This window comes from Cavia porcellus, unplaced genomic scaffold, assembly GCF_034190915.1.
Source record: "Cavia porcellus strain 051 isolate PalLab524CR breed Dunkin Hartley unplaced genomic scaffold, mCavPor4.1 scaffold_3, whole genome shotgun sequence".
NCBI lineage: Eukaryota > Metazoa > Chordata > Mammalia > Rodentia > Caviidae > Cavia > Cavia porcellus.
The window spans coordinates 61,678,838-61,701,098 of NW_026947486.1; the positions used below are offsets into that span (position 1 = coordinate 61,678,838).

A 22,261-nucleotide genomic window follows, 5' to 3' on the forward strand; every position below is an offset into this window, starting at 1 on the left:
TGCAAGGCAGATGCTTATGCAGCTGAGCTAAATCCCTGGCCACATAATTTTTTTTTGTCTTTTTCATTTTTTTTTTGGTACCGGGGATCAAACTCACGACCACCTGCTTGCAAGGCAGGCACTTATGCCGCTGAGCTAAATCCCCAGCCCCCATTCACATAATTTAAACTACAAAATTAATTTATGGTTTCATCCCCTGGAATGTGTTAGAACTCCCACTATGTTGTAATATAATCTGAAGAGAAGTGGACCATTTGTACATTTTTCAAGAACGTTATGCTGACAAATTATATGAGCATCATTTTAATTGGAGCTAGTGCATTTACTTGAGTCCTTAGTAGAATAAATGTACGTACTTCAGAAAATGAGGGAAAATTATCACAAATTCATGTCAATTAATTTTTAGCAGTCTGTTGGTCTTGGGCATGCTATTGGGACAGCCTCATGAAGACACAGCACACATTATAGTATTTTTTGAAGTTAACCACTAAGCACGATACACCATATCTGATGAATTTCTTTCAGTCATGGAGGGAATGAATTACAACTGGAAAATACTGTTGTGATCCATTTACTGGGTTTGCTGAGTATGGCCAAAAGTAGGAAAAGACTCTGCAACAGGTCAAAATTTGGGTCCAAATTTACACTGTTGTTTGAACTATATGATCCAATACATCTGGGGCCCAGTGACAAACCCAGCTCAGTAACTATAACAAATGCTTTCACCTAACTCTTTTACCTAACCTATCAACCTCATATTCACAAAACTTTCTTGTCAAGTATCCATAATTGTGCAAGACACTAATGTGAGGCTTAGGTGAACTGTTTTAAATAAATATCTTCTGATTCATGATATTGAGGAATAGTGGCATCAAAAGATACATTGGGACTAATGCAAGATTACAGGCCTTGAATTTAGTAGCCCTAATAGACTGCTTTATGATAAGAGTACAAAAGTATTTTAAAGAACCCTGAATTAGTGTTACTGGTTATCATTTTACCAGGACAAAATGTAATCAAGTTTAATACAGTATCCTATGAAAATCCACTCAAGTTCTCATCAAACTAGCACGTCTACTGTTTAAGGACATTAACTGCTTTCCTAGATTTTATGCAGTTTATGGTGTCTTATCATAACTGGGGACTTCCTTCTACACTCAAACAACAATGAATTAATGAAATATATTCTTGTCCTTCCTTATCAAGACTAAAATTTAAAGTGTCAAACTCGATTGATCTTGCAAATAGGCTTCCATTCCCAAGAGTCAATACACCTGTGAAATAAGGTTGAAATTGATGAAGAAAACACTGATTGGAATACAACCTGTGGTATGATTTTCACAGGACCACCAGGGTCACAGAAACTGATCAAATAAGTGAAATCTTTGTTCCAACACAAGATCAAACCATATTTTCCATTTGCAGAATGTATATGACTAAAAAAGTCTTTACACTCTTTCTCCATTGCTCTTTATCTATTAATATGTCTATGTATTATAATTCAATTATATACCATAAGATGACTTAGGAAGTCAATTCCAATATTTTAATCTCATTTTCTTTTCAAAGATAGCTCCAGTGTTAAAGGCAATAATATTGAATATGTTATCACAGAGACATGAGTTAGAATACAAATCTTTCTATACAGTGACTGTGTTACCCAAGATATCATCCAGTGAATGGAGATAATAATACCCTAGATCATAGTTAAGATGTCATAAATAGTAATTGGGGAGAGTCTGTGTCAAGTAGCAAGCACACTGACTGGCACATATTCATCAATCCCTGGGGCTCTCAGAGTACAAGGACCATGAAAACTTTAATTATTGAAGACTTTCATATCCTTGATTAATGATAATAAAAAAGTTTAAAATATTATTTATTTGTTGGTACTTCTCATGAGAAATTAGTAGGATGAAAGGATGGAAGACAGCAAGATAAGAAAAAAGCACGATTATTTTAAATTGTGCCCACAAATACTTTAATATTTTTATGGCTTTAATGTTTGTGTTTCTTCAAAATTCATATCTTGACATTAAATCCCCAAAGTGTTGATATTAAGAGATAGGGTCTTTTGGAAATGACTAGCCAAAATTAGTGTTCTTATTAAAGAAACCTAAGAGAAATTGTTTTATGTTTTTGCTCTTCTGGCCTGTGAGGACACACTAGAAAACGCCATCTATGAGATATGAACAAATACCACATCTACTGGCACCTGGATCTTGGACTTCCTAGCCTTCAGAATCCTGAGTAGTAAGTTTGTGTTGTTTATATATATAATGTGATATATTAGTAGCCCAAACAGACTAAAGCAAGAATTGGTATCAAGAAATGAGGTGCTGCTTTAAGTATCTAAAACCATGAAAATGGCATTCAAAGTGATAATAGGGAAAAGGTGGAAGAATTTGGAAGAACATTCTACTAAAAGCTGACTTTTCCATGAACATAGCATTAAGGGAAATTCTAGTAAGGTCTCATAGGAAGAAGAAACCTGTAGAGAAAACCTCAGTCTTCTTAGAGATTATCCAAATGGTCCTGAACAGATGGCAAAGATGCCAACCACTTACCACTAGAGCTGACAGCTAAAGAAAATCCATATAAACCACTCATTTTCCAAGAAAAAAAATCTATATAAATCTACTCATATTACAGAAAAATCGGACAAAATGCATTAAATTTTCCCAGCCTGCACTGATTTTCATTCTCTTTCTAGTTGGCTGGGAGGAGTAGAATTTAATGATATAGAGCTGGATGTGGTGGCACAAGTCTGCTATCCCAGAACTTGGGAAGTTGAGGAAAGAGAATTGCTATGAGTTTGAGGCCAGCGTAAATATACAGTGTGTTCAAGACCACTTTGAATGACATAGTGAGATCTTAAAAAAGGGTTAAATTACATAGAGTTAATACATACTGATAATTTAAGTGCCAGGCATGATAGCACTTAAAATATATACATTATTTATTTTATTTTATTTTATTTTATTTTATTTTTTGTCTTTTTCATTTTTATCAGTACCGGGGATCGAACTCACGACCGCGTGCTTGCAAGGCAGGTGCTTATGCTGCTGAGCTAAATCCCCAGCCCCTTATTTTACTTTTCAATGATAATTTATTTGATGTATATTTTTATTTCCTTTTCACTAATAAGGAAGTAAATTCTTAAGGAAAATACATAACTGACTATATAAATAGCAAAATGTTTGGATTTTATTAAATATTTCTATTAATTAGATGTCTTTTGTGCTTGTAGCTTTGTTCCTGAATCTTTTGTTATCATTTTTCTAGCTATTTAAGGGGCACTTGCCACATCTGAGTATAGGAATACATCACCAAAATGTAATATCATTTTTAATGTACTTATACCTCTTTGATCTTCCTATCATGTTACAAACGATGCCAGTTTGCTCCTGGATTATGGACACAATAACATATTAGGGATCACTGAAAATCAGACCTTATCTCTACCCTACAAGTTTATTCTATATTATATGAGAAAACTTCTTGCCAATTTATACTGTCATCGTCCAGTCATGGTTTTGAAGTTTGATTAGAGATTCCTCATTGCAGAGAAGAGATCCAATATTTACAACTGTGTGCTTCTTCCAGTGGAAAAAAATCTTTTCAAAGCAAATATCTTTAAATAGGATTATAGTAATGTTGAATGAGGAGCCACTAAAGGATCTGGGATGACAATATTCACATCTGTTATTACAATAAACAAGTATCTCCTAAAGCATGGTGGAATATGTAATAAAAGTCCAGAAATTTTGTAGAGAATTCATTATTTTTGCCTTTCCTGGTTATGTATTATTTTGTTAATGACTTCACTGCAAATCCTTGGATTCTTTTTCATTTTTCTTTTTTGAAGTATTCAATCAATTAATATTTTCTGCACAAGAAATGGCTCCATAACTCTTAGGGAAGTGACAAATCTTGAGCTACTTTTGCAGTAAGTTTTTTAAATGTAAATGTATTTAAGCTAGCTCTGGACTGATATCAAGGCACCCTTATCCCAACTATATTAGGGTTCTTATAAATAACATTCAAAAGTTGGTAAAAGATATCAACCATACCTCAGGAATGATGACCTTGGAATAGCAGTCCAACAGTAACAGGATGATTATGTTTTCCAAGGAGATCAACCCATCCTAGATGGTAATCTAAACTCAACTGGAAGTCTGAAAGATCCTATCACCATAATTCCATGCCAAAATTGATATCATATACAGCCATACTCTCTCATTGAGACAACTTATCCCTCACCTATCTACACAGGGATAGATTTATCCAGTGGAAATTTCCTCTCCTTGCACTACTGACTTTCCTGTTTAGCAGGGCCACACATTATATTTCCCCATTCCTCTCTCTCTCTCTTTTTGCCCCCTGTAACTTCAGTTTTGTTTTATGAATACTCAGCACTGAGGTCACCCAATATCCAAGAGGAAAATCTACCTCTGTCTTAGTTTGGGCTGCTATGACAGAATTCCATAAAATACAATAGATATTTAGTTAATCACATTTTCAGAAGCTATAAAGTTTGATTTCAGGATTCTATCATAGTCAGATGTGCAAAAGTCATCATCTTACTGTGTCTTCACATAGCAAAGAAAAGAGAGAGGGAGCAATTTCTTTCATATCACTTATAATGAAATATCAATCTCATCATGAGGGCTCCATTATCATGATATAATTATTTATCTTCCAAAGGCCCCATCTCCAAATATAACTCCATGGGAAGTTTTGATATCAGAATATAATGTGTGGGGGACATAAACATGAAGTTCACAACAACCTATCTCATCCAACCTTCCCACAGTAAGACTACCAACATAGGTTTTTTTTTTGTCATATTATCATCATCTTTGGAATAATAAACATAAATTTAGATATTTTAAGTTCTATAGCACAAACTCAATTCGTACAGGTCATCCCAACATTGTCAGAACTCCTGGTAGACAAGAGACACCAAGCAGCTCAAAATTTAGAATCTTTCAATGTGGCACAAAGCTTTCTAGTTGCTATGGTAGCTTACAGAAGACTAGCATTGGACTACTTGCTGTTACTCAGTTTGTGTTTTAAAGGGGGCTACCACTTGCTGTATATAGGTCATTAACATGGAAATGTCTCCAGAATATTTAAACAAATGGAACAAAGCAAATTATTCCTAGTATTACAAGGCAACTTTAAAGTTCTCTGGAACCTCAATTAATACCTTGCTTTGGTTATTTTCTTCACACAATGATAATCTTGGTACTACATTTTTAAGAAGCTGCAATTACTATGGTTCTAATTATTTCAATTTGGCTTTGCCAATTTGGTCTCTCTCAGATGAAGAATAAGTTCATTTATAGGAAACTTGGGAGCCTGCTGGGCTACCTCAGATATCAGGCCTAACTCTGTAGGCTACAGGGAAAAAATAAAAATTGTATCCCTGTTGGTATTTAAGTGCCAGAAACCTCTACACAACATTTTCTACCTTTGCTTGTTGTGTCTTTTAGTACTCTGATAAGGCCCACTACATTTACACACATATCCTGCAACTTTAGGCATCCCCTTGATGCCTCTTTTCAACTTTTTTTCTGGAAGTTGTCTCTTTTAATCTCATGCTGGTGGGATTTCATTTTATCGTATTCCTATGTACTTATTTTCTTTCTGTTTCCCTTTCTGACATTCTCTCAATGTTATCCTCCAAGCCCTTTGCCTCAGGATTTCACTGCTTGCATGAGTAATACATATTTCTTTGGTCATACCAAATGTTTACTGTCATGAGTTTCCATATCTAAACCTAATATTTTCACGGAACTTTCTAATGTCCTGTAGAGCAGCTAAAACAGTAGGGTTTACTCACCTTCCATTACAACTCTATTAATTACAATAGGCCATCCTTCCTCCAACTTCTCTGAATATGGTTAGGTGATACATGAGCTATGTTGACTACTGCTAAAGGCCACTTTTTATGTCCCTTAATGTGACAAATTTGGAAAGGGAGAGAGACTATCATGATTCCATGTATACATGCATTTGGGTAATATAGGCAGAAGATGAAGAATGGTGGAACTATACATATGGGTTGGGCATGTTGTGATTTGGGAAATTTGTTTTTCTATTATTTGGAAAGTACATTTTTAGGGGATAGAGAAAAACCAAAAGATCAAACCACTCACCTTTTTTCTGATTTAAGCAAGTATTTCTATTCGATCCATACAACATTTAATAAATACTGTGTTCCAGAAGTTAGATAGGTGTTAGAGATGCAAAAATACATAGAAAAGTGCACTTTTTTGTCCTCTGAGGGCTTTCAGCCTGATGAAGCAGGCAGACAAGTAATTAGGCTTACAATGCACATAAGGAATGCTATGATCAGAGTAATCCAGGGTAAAAGGAATTATCAAAGAGGAGTAATTAGCTAAATTCAGTGATGCTTCACAAGGACGTTACTATTAAACTGAATGAATACTTAAAGGTGAAAAAGAGGGTGCCAACATGAAGGAATTCTTTATTAGTACATGTTTACAGTACATGTTTACATTTATCACGGAGAAATTGAAAATATACATAACACTTAGGGCCGGGGATTTAGTTCAGTGGCATGAGTGCCTCCCTGGCAAGTGCAAAGTCATGAGTTTGATCCCCAGTACCAAACAAACAAACAAACAAACAAAAAATATACATAACACATCTTAACTGTGTTTTGCCCCCTTCCCCTTTTCTCTCTTACTCTTCCCATCAACTCTTCTTACTCTACCCATTTGAAAAAAGCTCTTTTTCCATTTTTTCTTCTCTTCCTTCTCTACTCCTTCCTTTCATCTCTTGTTCCTTTTCTCATTTGAGAGGTTTTCCTTCTTCCTAATATCTTTTATTCCAATTACTTATACTTTGGATTTATCAAATCAGAGAAAAAATGTAATATCTAAAATTGTGTTCCTGAATTATTTCACATAAGATTATTGCCTCAAGGTGCATCTGTTTACCTCAAAATGCCTCGAGTTAATGAGTTTATCCTTCTTTGTGGCAGAGTAATATTCCACAGTAAACAAGCATTACGTTTTCTTTATCCAGTCACTTGTTGGTGTGCATATGGCTGTTTTCAAGATTTAGCTATTACAAATTATGCTGCTACAAAATAGGTATGCATGTAACACTGTACTATGATGACTTTAATACTTTTAGGAGGATACCTAGAAGAGGAATTAGTCCTGTGTGAAATGAAATTTCTGCTTTTAGTTTCTTGACTAATATCCTCACTGATTTCAATAATGGCTATACCAATTTACTTTCCTACCAACAATCAAAACAGATTCCTTTTTTACCTGCAGCAATTGTTACTAGTTAATTGCTTGATGATAGTTATTCAATCTGAAATGAGATGGAATCTCTGTGTTGCCTTAATTTGCATTTCTTGAATAGCCAGCTATGTTGAACATTTTTTAAAAGTTTTTTTATGGGCCATTTTTACCTTTTCATTAGAGAAATATCTTTTCATTTCAGATTCCCATTTTGAATTGGGTCCTTAAATTTGTGGTCTAATTTTTTACATCATTTATATATTCTAGATATTAGTCCTCTGTGTGAGGATTAGCTGGCAAAAATTCTTTCTCATTCTGTAGGTCCTCTCTTAACACTGTTGGTTATTTTTGTGTGGAATCTTTATTTTGATGTGATCCCATATGTTAATTTTTTGTATTTCTCATACAGAGTTTTGTCCAGGAAGCCTTTGCCTACATCCACGTTTTCAAGAGATTTACTTTTTCTGTTTTCCAGCACATTAAGTGCTACTGTTTTGTTATTTAGATCTTTGATCCACTGTACTTTTAATTTAATGGATGGTGACAGAGATGGGTCTAGGTTCAACCTTTGGCACATGGATAACCAGTTTTCCCAGTTACCTTTGATAAAGGGACTATCTATCTTCTAAAGAAGGTATTTGGCCCCTTTGTCAAAGATAGAGTAGATGAATATACCTGAAATTGTATATGCAGCTTATATTTTGTTCCATTGACCTCACAGATCTATTTTTTTTGGCCAGTATCATGCTGTTATAATCACTGTAGCTTTGTAAAGGAACTCAAATTGTGGGATTGTGATGGTTCCCCCCCCCCTTGGTCTTGTTGCCTAGAATCTTCTAGGTCTCTTCTGGTTCCATATGAATTATAAGATTGTTTTTTCCAGTTATCTGAAAAAATTCTATTGGTGTCTTGATTGAGATTACATTAAATCTATTTGACAGTTTGGGAAATATGGAAATTTTCATTATATTTGTTCTGCCTAAACACATTTTCTAATATCCTCTTTGTCTCTTTTTTCAGAGTACTATAGTTTTTCATTGTAAAGTGCTTTTATTTCTTGATCTCATTAATTCCTAAGTATTTGATTTTTTATTTAATTTTATTGGTACATTTTAGGTATACATACTGCACATATCCATCATAGGGAATCTGTACTTATATATGATATAATTTGATTCTTATTTTCCAATTTCCCTAACCTCCCTTAAATCCCATTTCCTTTCTTTATTTAAAAAAGCTTTCTTTCCATTTTTCCTACTTCTCGATGTTATAACAAACATTATGTTTTTTCTAATTTCTCTCTCAATGAGTTTTTTTTTTTTTTGTTGGTGCACTGGAATGCTATTTCAGTGTTGGTTTTATAACTTACTTTGCTACATAATTTCGTTATTGATAATAGGAGTTCTTAGGTGGAGTTTTTGGGGTCTTCTATGTAAAGCATTATCAGCAAATAATACTTTGGCTTTTTATTTTCATCTGTATCCTTTTTAAAATTTTTATTTAAATAGAAAAAAAACAAAAAGGGTATAAACAATACATAATTTCAAAAAAATAAACAGTAAGAAAGCCTAGTTGATGAATTACATATTGTCCTCTTAGAAATAGTTGTTTAAGTTACAAAATTAAAGCATACAAAGTGGACATTCAGACAATGAGACTGTAAAAAGATCTGTTCAGCGATCCAACAAAAACTTAGTAATATGGATATCAATCCTACACATTTAGACATACATGCAGTTATATTCTTTAGAACACTTTCTTTTCCTCTCTTTTTATAATAGCAATCATACATTTTGGGTTTTATTACTCCTACATTTCTTATTATTTTTACACTAGATACACAATGTGATATTTATAAATATGATTTTATTTGTTTCACTTATGAGGATGGTTTCAAGTTGTTTCCATATACCTATGAAGGCCTCAAGATCATCCTTTTTTATAGCTGAGTAATATTCAATAGTATTAAAAATATCACATCTTTTATATCCACTGTGCAGTTTGATGGGCATCTTGGTTGTTTCCAAGATTTAGCTATTAGAAACTGTGCTGCAATGAACATGGGTGCACATATTCCACTGTGACATGACGCTTTCAGTTTTTCTGGAAAGATACACAAGAGGGGAATAGCTGGATTCAGTGAAACTTCCAGTCCTAGTCTTCTGAGAATTCCCCATACTGATTTCCATAGCGGTTTCACCAGTCTACACTCCCGCCAACAGTGGAGAAGTGTTCCTTTTCCCCTACAGCCTTGCCAACATTTGTTATAGTTGTTTTCTTGATGGCAGCTATTCTTTCCGGAGTGAGATGAAATCTCAGTGCTGTTTTAATTTGCATTTCTTGAATGACCAGTGATGTTGAACATTTCTTCATATATTTATTTGCCATTTGTATATCTTCATCTGAGAACTGTGTGTTTATCTCAGATGCCCATTTTTGGAGAGGGTCTTTGAATTTGGGAGGCTTGATGTTTTTCAGTTCTTTATAGTTTTGGATATAAGTCCTTTGGCTGAAGGGTTGCTGGCTAAAATTCTTATCCATTTTGTTGATTGTCATTTCACTCTGTTGGTGATTTCTTTTGAAGTGCAGAAACTTTTCAATAATACGAGATCCCAGTTGCTGATTCTTTGAAGTGTTTCCCATGCAGTTTGTGTTTTCCTGAGGAATTCTCTGCCTACCTTTATGTCTCCAAGATTTCTACCTACCGTGTCTTTCAGTCGATTTAGTGTTTCTGTTTTAATATTTAGTTCTTTGATCCATTTAGACTTTAGTTCTGTGCATGGTGACAGGCATGGATCTAGTTTCAGTCTTCAGTATGTGGAGAGCCAATTTTTCTAACGCCATTTATTAAAGAAGTTATCATTCTTCCCGTGAACATATTTAGTCAAATATCAGGTGGCTAAGTGTCTTTGTGCTTGTATTTTCTATTCTGTTCCATTGATTCTCAGGTCTATATCTTTGCCAGTACAATGCTGATTTTATCACTGTGGCTTTGTAGTATACTTTCAAGTCAGGAATTGAGATGCCTCCTGCCTTGCCTTTGTTGCCCAGAATTGCCTGCCTCTTCAATCTCCTTTTTCAGCATAGCATAATTTTCAGCATATAGGTGTTTTACATTCTTAGTTATGTTGATTCCTAAATATTTCATTTTTTAGGATGCTAAAAAGGGCAATACTTCCATAATTTCTCTCTCGGTGGAGTTTTGTTTGTGTACAGGAATGCTATTGATTTTTAAACATTGTCTTTCTATCCAGGTACACTGCTGAATTTATTACCTTTAGTAGTCTTTTAATGGGGTTTTTTTGGTCTTCTATATAGAGTGTTATGTCATCTGCAAAGTGATAATTTAACTTCTTCCTTTTCTATCTTTATTACTTTTATTTCTCTTGCTTGTCTTACTGCCCTGGCTAGACTTTCCAGAAATACTTTGAATAGGCATGATGATAGTGGACATCTTTGTCTTGCTCCTGATTTTAAAGAAAAGCTTTCAGTTTTTGTCCATTTAGTATAATGTTGGCTTTTGGTTTGTCATAGATGACCTTTATAAGATTGAGGTAGACACCGTGTGTTCCGAGTTTCTGATGCATTTTTATTATGAATATGTGTTGGACTTTATCAAAAGCTTTTTCTGCATGTATTGAGATAATCATGTGGTTTTTGTTTTTGGCTCTGTTGATGTGGTGTATTACATTTATTGATTTGCATATGTTAAACCATCCCTGCATTCCTGGAATGAAATAACTTGTTCATGATGTATAATCTTCTTGATGATTTGCTGTATTGTATTTGTCAGTATTTAACTGAGAATCTTTGCATCAATGTTCTTTAGTGAGATTGGTCTATAGTTCTCCTTTTAAACGGTTAGGTCTTTCTCTGGTTTTGGTATCAGAGTAATACTTCCCTCCAGGAATGATTTATGGAGGATTGTTTCTTTTTGAATTTCACTGAAGAGTTTAAGAAGTATTGGCATTAAATCTTGTCTAAATTTCTTATAGAATTCAGCCATGAATCCATCAGGAGATGGGCTTTTCTTTGTTGGTAAGATTTAATCACATTTTCAATTTCAATAGCTGATATTGGGTTATTTAAAATTGCTAAATCTTCTTGGTTGAGCTTTGGTAGTTAAGTTTCTATAAATCTGCCCATTTCCTCTGTGTTTTCCGCTCCAGGTGAGTAGAGATTTTCAGAGTAGTTATTCACAATCTTTTGAATTTCCATGGGATCTGTGGTAATTTCCCTCTTTTCAGTCCTTATTGCATGGATTTATTTTTTTTTCTTTTTCTTGATAAGGTTAGCTAGAGGTTTGCCAATTTTTTTATTCTCTCAAAAAAAAACAACAGCTTTTTGATTCATTAATTCTTTGTATTGTTTTTTTAGTTTCAATTGCATTGATTTCTGCTCTAATCTTTACAATTTCCTCTCTTCTATGAGCTTTGGGTTTAAGTTGCTCTTCTTTTTCTAGAAGCTTCAGATGAAGCAGTAGGTTGTTTATTTGTGCTCATTTTTTTTCTTGATATGACAATTATTGCTATATATTTCTGCATGAGACTACTTTATTGCATCCCACAGATTACAGTATGTTGTTTTTGCATTTTCATTGAATTGTAGGTATTGCTTTATTTCTTCTTTACTTTCATTTGTAGCCCATTGGTTGTTCAGAAGGTTGTTATTTGGTTTCCATGTATTTATGCAATTTTGCAATTTCTTTTGCCATTAATTTCCAATTTCAATGTGCTATGGTGAGATATTATGCATAGGGTAATTTCAGTACCTTTTCAGTTACTTAAGAATGTTTTATGGGATAATATATGGCCTATTCTGGAAAATGTCCCATGTGCAGCTGAGAAAAATGTGTATTCTGATGTGGTTGGGTGGAACACTCTGTAAACATCTACTAAGTCGTATTGCTTGCAAGTATGATATAGTTCTATTCTTTGCTGACTTTTTGTCTAGTTGTTCTATCTCTTTGTGACAGTGGACTGTTAAGGTTCCCTGTTATAATTTGTGACCTTGTGTATTTGGTTTTTCATGTCCATTAGTATCGGTATTATATAGTTGGGTGCTCCTGTATTTGGTGCATATATATTTATAATTGTTAATTCTTCCTCTTGAATTTTTCCACTAATGGGTATGTAGTGACTTTCTTTATCTGTTTTAATCATTTTAGGTTTTAAGTTCACATTTTCTCCAAGTAGAATAATTACTCTTGCTTTTGTCTGGGGTTCTGTTGCATGGAATACTCTTTTCCATCCTTTGACTTTTAATCTATGAGTTTCCTTTTGGGTCATATGTGTTTCTTGTATAAAGCATATTTTAGGATCATGTTTCTTGATCCATTCTGTCAACCTATTGCTTTCAATAGGTGAACTGAGGCCATTTACATTTATGGTTATAACTGATACATTCTGGCTTGACTTTGCCATGTTATGTTCCAGTTATTTTCTTTCTGTTTTCCCCCCTTGTTTAATTGCTTGTCCTACCTGGTGGTTTCTTTCTGTTGTTGTTCTAGAGATTGTGGTCATTTTTATCTCTATCTAGTATATCTTTCAATACTTTTCTAGGGTTGGTTTGGTGCAAGTTTTTCTGGGTACATCAGGCTGGGTTGAAATTTTTTTTCTTTCAGGGCTTCAAGTACCTCACTCCAAGATCATCTTGACTTGAGGGTTTGTGCTGAAAAGTCTGCTGTGATTCTGATGGGCTTTCCTTGATAGGTGAGTTATGTCTTTTCTCTAACAGCTTTTAGTATTGTTTTTATGCTTCATGTGTGGGATCTTAATTATTACATGTCTGGGTGTAGATTGATGTTGGTTGTGGCTGTTTGGCATTCTATATGCCTCACTTATCTGTATATCAGATTTTTACTCATGTTTGGGAAATTTTCTTCTATTACTTTTATGAATATTTTTGTTACGTAATTTGCATTGACTCTTGCATCTTCATTGATGCCTATTAATATTATATTATTTCTCTTGGCATCATCTTGAAGTTGTTGGATTGTCGTTTCATGCTGCTTTGTTATTTTTAAAAGTTCTATCCTTTCATGATTGCTAATTGTGATCCTGTCCTCAAGGTCTGAAATCCTATCCTCAGCTTCATTTAAACAGTTTTTCATGCTTTGAATAGAATTTTTTGCTTCTTAGATGTCTGTTTGAATTTGTTTCATGAATTCTGCTTGTTTTCTATATTGTTCATTTAAGGTTTCAATCAGTTTCCCATGTCCTTGTACTTTTATCTCTATTTCTTCATTAGCTGTGCTCAGCAACTCCTTTACTAAGGTTGTTATTTCTATCTTTACATGGGAGAGTACTTTTAATTTGGTTTCCTCTATACCCTCATGGAGTTGTTTTTTTTTTTTAATTTCACTTTCTATCTTTTCAGAGATTTCCAGTGTGTTACTTTTGAAGTCCTCTATTTCAGTGTCTCCTGTACTTTCTCCTGGTGCACTAAATGTTTGAGATTGCATTTTGCTTTGCTATTTTCCTCTTTTGAGTTAATATTTGGTCCTTCAATCCCAGTAGTGTCAACTGTTGGTAGTATGTATCTTGGGGTCCTAGTGTAAGGCTGATGTTTGTCCATTGCTGCATTCCACAATGAAGAGGTGGGTCAGTCACCTGGCTTCTGCCTGCCAGGCCTGTTGAGTTAGTCTTATATTCTTCCTAGGCTGATAAGCCTAGTAGTGTTGATGTAGGTCAACTTTTAGTTCCTGCTGTTACATTATCTTTAGGTTATTCCAGGTCAGCAAATCTTCCTGTCTATAGTGTTTGTGTCGGCTGACCCTCTACTGCATACCTATTGTGTGCCTGTGTGTCTCATAAGCCCTTTTGATTTTCTCCAAGTTGGCACAGTCCTTATTGGCACGCTCCTCACCTGCCTGATGTTCTCTGTGTGCAGGAAGAAGTCACTCACACTCTTGTCAGACTCACCGAGGTCTTGCAGTTATTTGGAGGGAGCTTTACTACTGGCCCTGTTTGCCCACTGTTCACCTCTGTTTCAGGAGTATACTCATCACACTGACTGGAGCCTGCTGAGATTTTCTGTTTGGGTAAGGCAGTTACTAGGTCTCCCTTCAAGCTATCACAGTTAATCCACTGTATTCCAAGGTTCTGGGAGAAAGGGTGGGAACTGAGGATCAATAGCAGTATTAGGTCCAGGAGGTAGCCAGTGTCCCTGAGGGTTCAGCATGTGTCCTGGGTGTCAACATCTGCTGGGTGCATGGGAAGCGTGGCACAGCAGCATAGGTGGCCCTGGGCCAGGGAGCAGGCTGGTGGCGTCAGTCCTGGCATCCACGGGGCACACAGGAAGCATAATGCAGTGGTGTGTATAGTCCTGGGCTGAGGGGCAGGCTGGTGGCATCAGTCCAGATGTCTGTGGGGCGCTCTCTTGTTTTGAAACCCTATATCACTTTCATGGTTTTATGCTGAGTGGGTTCACTCTGTTTCATCCTGTTTGGTCCTATTCTACTTAGTGAAGTTGTAACTGCAACTGGTTGTTGAAGTTGTAGGACAAATGCCAGGAGAAGCACAGGAGCATAGTGATTGGGGCCTGCTGAGGTCCTCTGTTTGGGTGAGTGGTCACTGAATCTCCCTTCAACTCAGCATGGTTAATCCACTGCAGTTTAAGGTTCTGGGAGGAGGTGGGGAGGGTCACTGAGGGCAGCAGTCATTGGCATGGCATTCCACCAGGCCGCGACTCTATCCTTTTTATTTCTTTTTCTTGTCTATTTGCTCTAGCTAAGGTGATAGTGGACATCCCTATCTTGTTCCTGATTTTAGAGAGAAATTTTCCAGTTACCCTCCATTTAGTATGATGCTGTTAGCTTGACATAGATGGCTTTAATCAAATTGAAATAAAGATCTTCTATTCCTATTTTCTTCAGAGTTTATATCATGAATGGATATTGGATTTGTCAAATCCTTCTCTTGCATCAATTTGAGATGACCATGTGGTTTTGTCCTTGCGTCTGTTTCTGTAATCTACTGTGTTTATCAATTTGTGTATATTGAGTCATCACTTCAATCTTGAAATGAATCCTACATGGTTATGTAATATAATCTTACTGATGATTTGATCCGTTTGTGTTCCAGTTTGTTATTGAGAATTTCTGCATCTATATTCATTAAAGATGTTTGCCTGTAGTTGTAATTTTTGGTTGGCTCTTTTCTGATTTTGGTATCAGGGTAATGCTTGCTTCCAGAAATGACTTGGGAGTATTGTTTCCTTTTTCATTTCATTAAATATTTTGAAGGTCAGTGACATTAAATCTCCTCTAAATTTTTTATAAAATTTGGCAGTGAATTTATCAAGGACTAGGATTTTCTTATTTGATATTTTCTTGCTAGTTCTGTAATTTCATTGACTGAATTATTCAAAATTATTGTATCTCCTTGGTTCACCTTTGGCTGTTTGTATTTATCTAGGGCTCTATTCATTTCTTTTGAGTTTCTCATTATTTTAAAGCCCATTACTGTGGACCTGCCCAAGAACTCCAACTGTCGGTTTGAGTAGTATGATGAAAGATGAAGAAAAAACAGAGACATTTAATAGCTCATAAAAAGGGCAATAGGAGATCAATTCTTCAGCATAGGCAAAGAACAAGACTCTTAAACTTGCCACTATTTTATTAGCCAGTACAGGGGTTGGGATAGGGTGCTTTTCTTAAAACAATGTAGAGGTAGTAGAGAATAGGCAATTTTAACATCATAAAAGAAACAAGTTAAGATTCATCCCTGCAGCTGGGTACTAGCTCTCCCTGTATTGTCCTCAGCACGTTTCATGTTGCCCTGCCAGCACCACAGCCTCACTGACCATCAAGATCTCAGCAGTGACCTTTAAAAGTTGGGTTTCCACATTCCAAAACTGATCCACAAGGTAGGGAAAAGAAAGCCTCAGACAGATTTTAGGTCAATTTATAGTTTGTTGTCCTCAACATATATGTTCTCAAAGTTGTTACTGATGGTTTTCTGGATATCTGCAAAATCTGTTACAGTTTTGCCCTTTTCATTTCTAATTTCATTGATCTGGGGCTTTGCTTTTTTTCATTTTGATGCATCTGACTAAGGTCTGTCTACTTGGTCTAATCTTTCAAAGAATCAACTCTTTATTGATTCTCTGTATTTTGTTTTTTAAGTCTCAATTTCTTTAATTTTTCCTCCGATATTTAGAATTTTCTTCTTATTGACTTTGGTTTTTTTATTGTTCTTGTTTTCTAGAATCTTGTGGTGCATCATTGGTTTATTTTAGCTCTCTCTGCTTTTCGAATGTGGAAATTCATCTCTATAAACTTCCATCTTAGGATAGATTTCATTGTGCCCCATACATTCTAGTATGTCACAATGACAGCCTCTGATTTTAGAAACTGATTTCTTCTTCACTTTCATCTATGACTCATTGATTATTCAAGAGAGTATTTAGTTTCCAATTTGTCATGGATTATGTTGGTAGCCCCCAGGTTTCAAGCATTTGCATTATGCATTGTCTATAGCTTGGATTGATCTTGTCAGTGCTACACCCACGTAGGGGTGGAGCCAGCATACAATGTAATGGCAGGAAGAAGGTATGTCTCTGTCTCTTGCCAGTTTCTGCCTTGTTGTTTTTAGCCTGCCATGCCACCCTGCCTTGGAGCCAACTGAGTATGGACTGAAACCGCCAAAAACTGTAAGAAATAAACCTTTCCTTTCCCAACTTTGGGCATCAGGTATTTTGTCTCAGTGACAAGTAAAAAGTAACTAAGACACACTTGTTTGCTTAGTTTTTCTGGCGTCTTTTGCCATTGATTTGTAGTTTCATTGTACTATGACCTGATAATATATATGGCATAATTGTGCTTCTTTTGGATTTATTTAAGCATTCTTTATTGGCTAGTGTGTTGGTTTTTTTTTTTTTTTTCTGTTCTTATCTATTTTGAAGAAAGTCCTTTGTGCTGCTGAGAAGAATACGTATTCTGTTGTTGAATGAAACACTGTGTACCTATGTATTAAGTCTTTTCATTCAAAGGTTAAACTCTGATTTTTTTTTGTATATTTAATTTGTCCACTTGTGGGAGTGGTGCATTGGGTTCCCATATTAGTTTAGTACTTAGCTGATTTTTCACATCCATTGGTTTTTGCTTTATGAAGATAGATGTTCTGGTTTTTAGTGCACATATACTTATAATTGTTATCTGTTCTTGTTAAATTGTACCCTTAACCAACACATAGTGACCTTCTTTATCTCTACTGATCTGTCTTAGCTTGAAATCCATTTTGTCTGCAATTAGGGTAGCTACCACTGATTTTTTTCTGGATTCCTGTTATATAGAATATTGTTTTCTATCCTTTAAATTTCAGTCTATGAAATTTTTACAGGGTTAAATGTAGTTCTTGTATACAGAATGCTATTAGATCTTATTTCTTGTTCTATTCTGCTAATCTGTGTCTTTTCATTGTTGAAATGAGATCATTCCCATTGATAGTTATAACTGATAGATATGGACTTAACCCTGTCATTATATTATTTTCTTGCTGTTGATCCCCCTTCTTATTCTTCTACTTCTGCTTGGTAGATTCATTCTGTTATGTTTGTTGACATTGTTAGATTCGTTGTGTCTTTCTAGGAAGTCTCTGGGAATTTTTTGGAGTGCTGGTTTTGTGGTTATGAATTTTATTAGGTGCTCCTTATCATGGAAGTATTTTGTTTCTCCATTAAATTTCACAGATCATTTTGTGCAACACATCAATCTGGATTAAAAGTTGTTTTCTTTTAGACTTTGAAACACTTCATTCCCAGGACTCCTTGATTTATTTGTGTTCAGAAACATGATGTAATTCTGATGGTTCTTCCTTTACATGTAATCCACTTTCTGTAGGACTTTTAGGTTTCTCTTCTTGTGTTGTATTTCTGGAGATGAATATGATGTTTCTTGGCATGTTTCTTTTCTGATCTTGGCTATTTTGGGTTCTGTATGCCTCACCTGTATGTCATTTTTTTCCATGTTTGAAAATTTTCCTATTACTTTTGTAAACAATTTTTTTAATGTCCTCTATGCTACCTTCTGGTTTTTTGTCAATTCCTATTAATCTTAGATTAGTCTACTTTACATCATCTAGCAGCTGGTGAATCCTTTTTTTTCACATTCCTTTGTTATCTTAAGTTGTTGCTAGTTAGGTGATCATCAATTACAGCCATGTCTTCTGACATTCTTTTCTCACATTGAATGATTCCACTGCCTTTATTCTCAATATAATGTTTAATTTCCAGGATTTCTGCTTGAAGCTTTTTTTCTACATACTTCAATTCTTTTTTATGCTGGGCATTGATGGTTTGCATCTCTTTCTTCAGCTCCTCTGGTTTTCTATTCGTGTCTTCTATAGACTTGCTGATTACGTATTTTATTAGGATCGTTAGAATTATGTCTCTATCTCTGTTTTGACTTTTTCAAATGTCTTATCAATTTGTTTTGTTACCTCCACTGCTACCATTTCAGATATTTTGACTGTGTGGCTTTTGATTTCTCACCCCACCCAAGTGTCCCGTAAATGTGTTTATGGTATTCGGGAGTTTTGAGGCATATTATTTCCTTACTTTTTTATTTTCTATTTGTTCATTTGTTTCCTGTGCTGAGGCTTGGAGGCTGCTTATGGTTGGTAGCTTTATTGCTGAGATCAAGACCTCTTTAGGTAATGTTTACTTTCCAGAAATATACTCTAGGTGTAGCTGGTTTTTGGCTGTTGGGTCTTTGCCAAGATCCAATTACCTCCTTTTTATTAGGGAGCAGAGGTTTTAGCTTATTTGTCACAGTATCTAGTTCTTTGGGAATAGTTTATGATCCTTGGGCAATCCAGACAGAGAAAACCAATTAATACCAATGACTATGTCACTCCAGCTGAAAAATAAAATCAGCAAAAACAATAGCATTAAATGCAAATTGGATAATGACAACATTTAAAAACCCTAATGTGCCACTCTTAACCATAGAAATGAGATCTATAGTTATAATTCAAACTCCAAGACAAATTTGGTATTGATATACAGTAAATATCTACTCACTAGAGCACTTTTGCCTCCATTAACATTAGAACAGTGTTCAACCATAGGAAGATATAGTTAACTACCTACAGATTTATAAATGTTAATTGTTATAGTAGTAAAGATAGAGATTGTGGGAGTTGTAGTGAATGAGAACATGGATAAAATAGAGTTTGATAAATTAAACAATGGAATCTGTGGAGAAGATGAAAAAATTGAAATAAAAGATCTTATTAAGAAGTTAAAAATAGCATTAGATTACAAGAGCAACAAAACAACGAAGGATACGAAATAGAGATTAGAAGAAAATCTAAGAAAATATAATAAAACAAATTGAATGAGAGAGAGAAAAAAAGAGACTTATTCAAACAAAATAGAGTAATATTAAAAAGAGAGAACAAGAAAATGTGGGTGATAAAACTCCAAACTCCATGAAAAGAAATTAAAATATACCAATAAAAGGAAAAGAAAAAATATTGGGTCAGAAGAAGAAAAAAAATTTTCTACGTATTTCCAAATGAGTGCATTTCTTGCAGAAACTTCTGTCTTTAATCCAACAAGTCACAGTCCTCTCTGCCCCTCTTTAGAGCCTGTGGTTTGTCATGTGGAGATCCCTCAGAGTATGTAAACATCTATCTGTGGCAAATGTGAAATCTGGGAGACAGGCCCAGAGAAAGTGTGTAGTGATGGACTCTGAGTGAAGACTAAAATGAGATTAAGATGCCTGGCATAGATTCTAGTGCATTGGGAACCAGTGCTGGGTATCAGATGAAGACTCTGCTGGCCATAGGATCAACTCAGAACACCAGATGGAAGCTCATATAGATTGAGACACACAGTGGAAACCCAGTTGTGCCCAGGACTGATGTGGGAATGTTCTACAAGGCCCAAAGTTTGTCCTCTGAGTACTGAGTAGAAACTCAAATAGGCAAAGGACACCCAACAGAACAGGCAGGCCTATAACAAAAGTGCTGAGTGACAGAGACTCCAGCATGTGTGATGCATCAGGCTGAGATTCTGTGTGTTCTGAGATGCTCAACTGAGATTTAAGATTGTTGCAGAGCACAAGACAAAGACTCCTGGTGTACCCAGGGAGTGGATGGAGAGTGTGGAGTTGAGTGGCAGCTCCAACAGACACAGGGAACATAACGGAGACTCAGGGTTTTGGGGTGTCCTATGAGGCACCAATGGATGTCAGAGTCTCTGGTGTATCTAGGGATGTTTTGAGATGTGAACACTGGGTGGAGACTCAATCAAATTTGCGGTGGCAGGTGTAGATACAAACAGGAACAGTGTCAGCTTTAGGTGCCAGATGGAGGCCTTGGTGCGTGTGGGATCAATTCATCATAACCTGTGGTGACTTGGATGTGTCTGGTGCACTCAGTGGACACTTAAATGGGCCCAGTACTGATGTAGAGTTCCAGGTGGTTACTAAGGCAAGGATAAGACGCTGGGTGGATTCAGAGTTAAACATTCACTTTTTTATCTTTTTCTTGCCCAGAATCAGGCTGTTGGGGCAGGAGCTTCCTCTGACATTGCTGAGTGTTCCTGAAGATATCACAGGGTTGTAGTTTCCTCAGTGTTTGGAGAAGGGGCCTGTATACCGAATCTATCCTAGAAGATGAGTCTCTGAAACACTAATTGACTGGGTATTTGGGAAGTTCTCAAGAGGGCTGTTCTCAGGATGAGGGTGAGGGTCATGTAAACTGGCCCTGATGGAACACTTTCCCTCTTTTTAACTACTTTCTTGGTGTTTGGTTGAATCTATATGTATCTTTTTTCAAACTAATTTTCTGTATCAGGGTGTAAGTTCCTCCCTTGCTTCCAATTAACTAGGTTTTTAGTTAATTTTCCATGATTATCTCTGATGTGACTCCTCCTCTAGCCATGTTGAGAATTTCTCAAGATATTCTTGACATAATAGTTCAAAATTTACAAGTAAAAGTTTCAAGTTTATCCTTATTTGTGGCTGAGTAATATTCCATGTATAAAATGAATATGTATTTTTATCCATTCCTAGGTTGATGGGCATTTAACTTGTTTCCAAGATTTATCTGTTATCTGTTACAAATTGTGCTGCTATAAAAATGAGTGCTTGGTATGTTTTTAATTCTTTTGAGATGTTGTCAAAAACTGCCATAGCACCTAAAATGTCTGCAACTCACTAGCACAGGGCAGTTTAAAGGGTCATCTAGCCAGTGCACTTCAGAAGAATCATAATCAACAAAGAAAGAAACAAGAAACTAGTGACTCCTGGAAGAAGCAAAAAAGATGGGAAGAGGAAGGAACAACAAAAAGCCCCAGGCCCCAACCCTGAGAACGTTGACCCAGGACAGGTAAATACAAAGGAGAATGAGAACAAGAAGCATGCAGTGTCAGACACAGCACCAGTGAACATAAAGAGATATATTTGGGACCTCATAGATGAGTTCAAAGGTGAAATATTTAGGAAAATAAAGCAAGATATAAGAATATTAATAAAAGTTATACTAAGCACCCTTCAAGCAGACACAGACAGAAGAAGAGAGGAACTCAAACAAAGGAGAGAACCATTTGGTGAAGAATATAAAAAAATATATAGAATACATGAAGCAGATTCAAAGAGATCACCAGGAAATTAAAAACTCTATGGAAAGATGGCAAATCAGCTTGAAAGAAACTAAGGATAGATTATCCAAACTGGAAGACTATTTTGCAATTTGGAAGTATGAAAGGGAAAACTTTTTAAAAATAACAAGGAAATAAGCAGTAACAATAAAGGCTAGAAGATGACAAAAGGATCTATAACTTGAGAATAAATAATGTAAATGAAGAAGTGGGGATACAAACAAAGGAAGTACAAAGGTTATTCACAGAAATAATCAAGGAAAACTTCCCAAACATTGGAAAAGGCAATGATATCCTGATATATGAGGCACACAGAAATCCAGCCACCTACAATCAAAACAGGGCTACACCCAGGCATACAATAA

General features: G+C 35.4%; 1 protein-coding gene across 1 annotated transcript in view; it reads right to left on the reverse strand.

Annotated features, from left to right (window-relative positions):
• The window catches only part of Zmat1 (zinc finger matrin-type 1), a 109,696-nt gene that overhangs the window by 52,990 nt on the left and 34,445 nt on the right, over nucleotides 1-22,261 (reverse strand). The window contains exon 2 of the mRNA XM_063245569.1: nucleotides 14,210-14,389. Within this exon, the coding sequence (XP_063101639.1) occupies nucleotides 14,210-14,389 (180 nt within the window). The remainder of the gene's footprint in view (nucleotides 1-14,209; nucleotides 14,390-22,261) is intronic.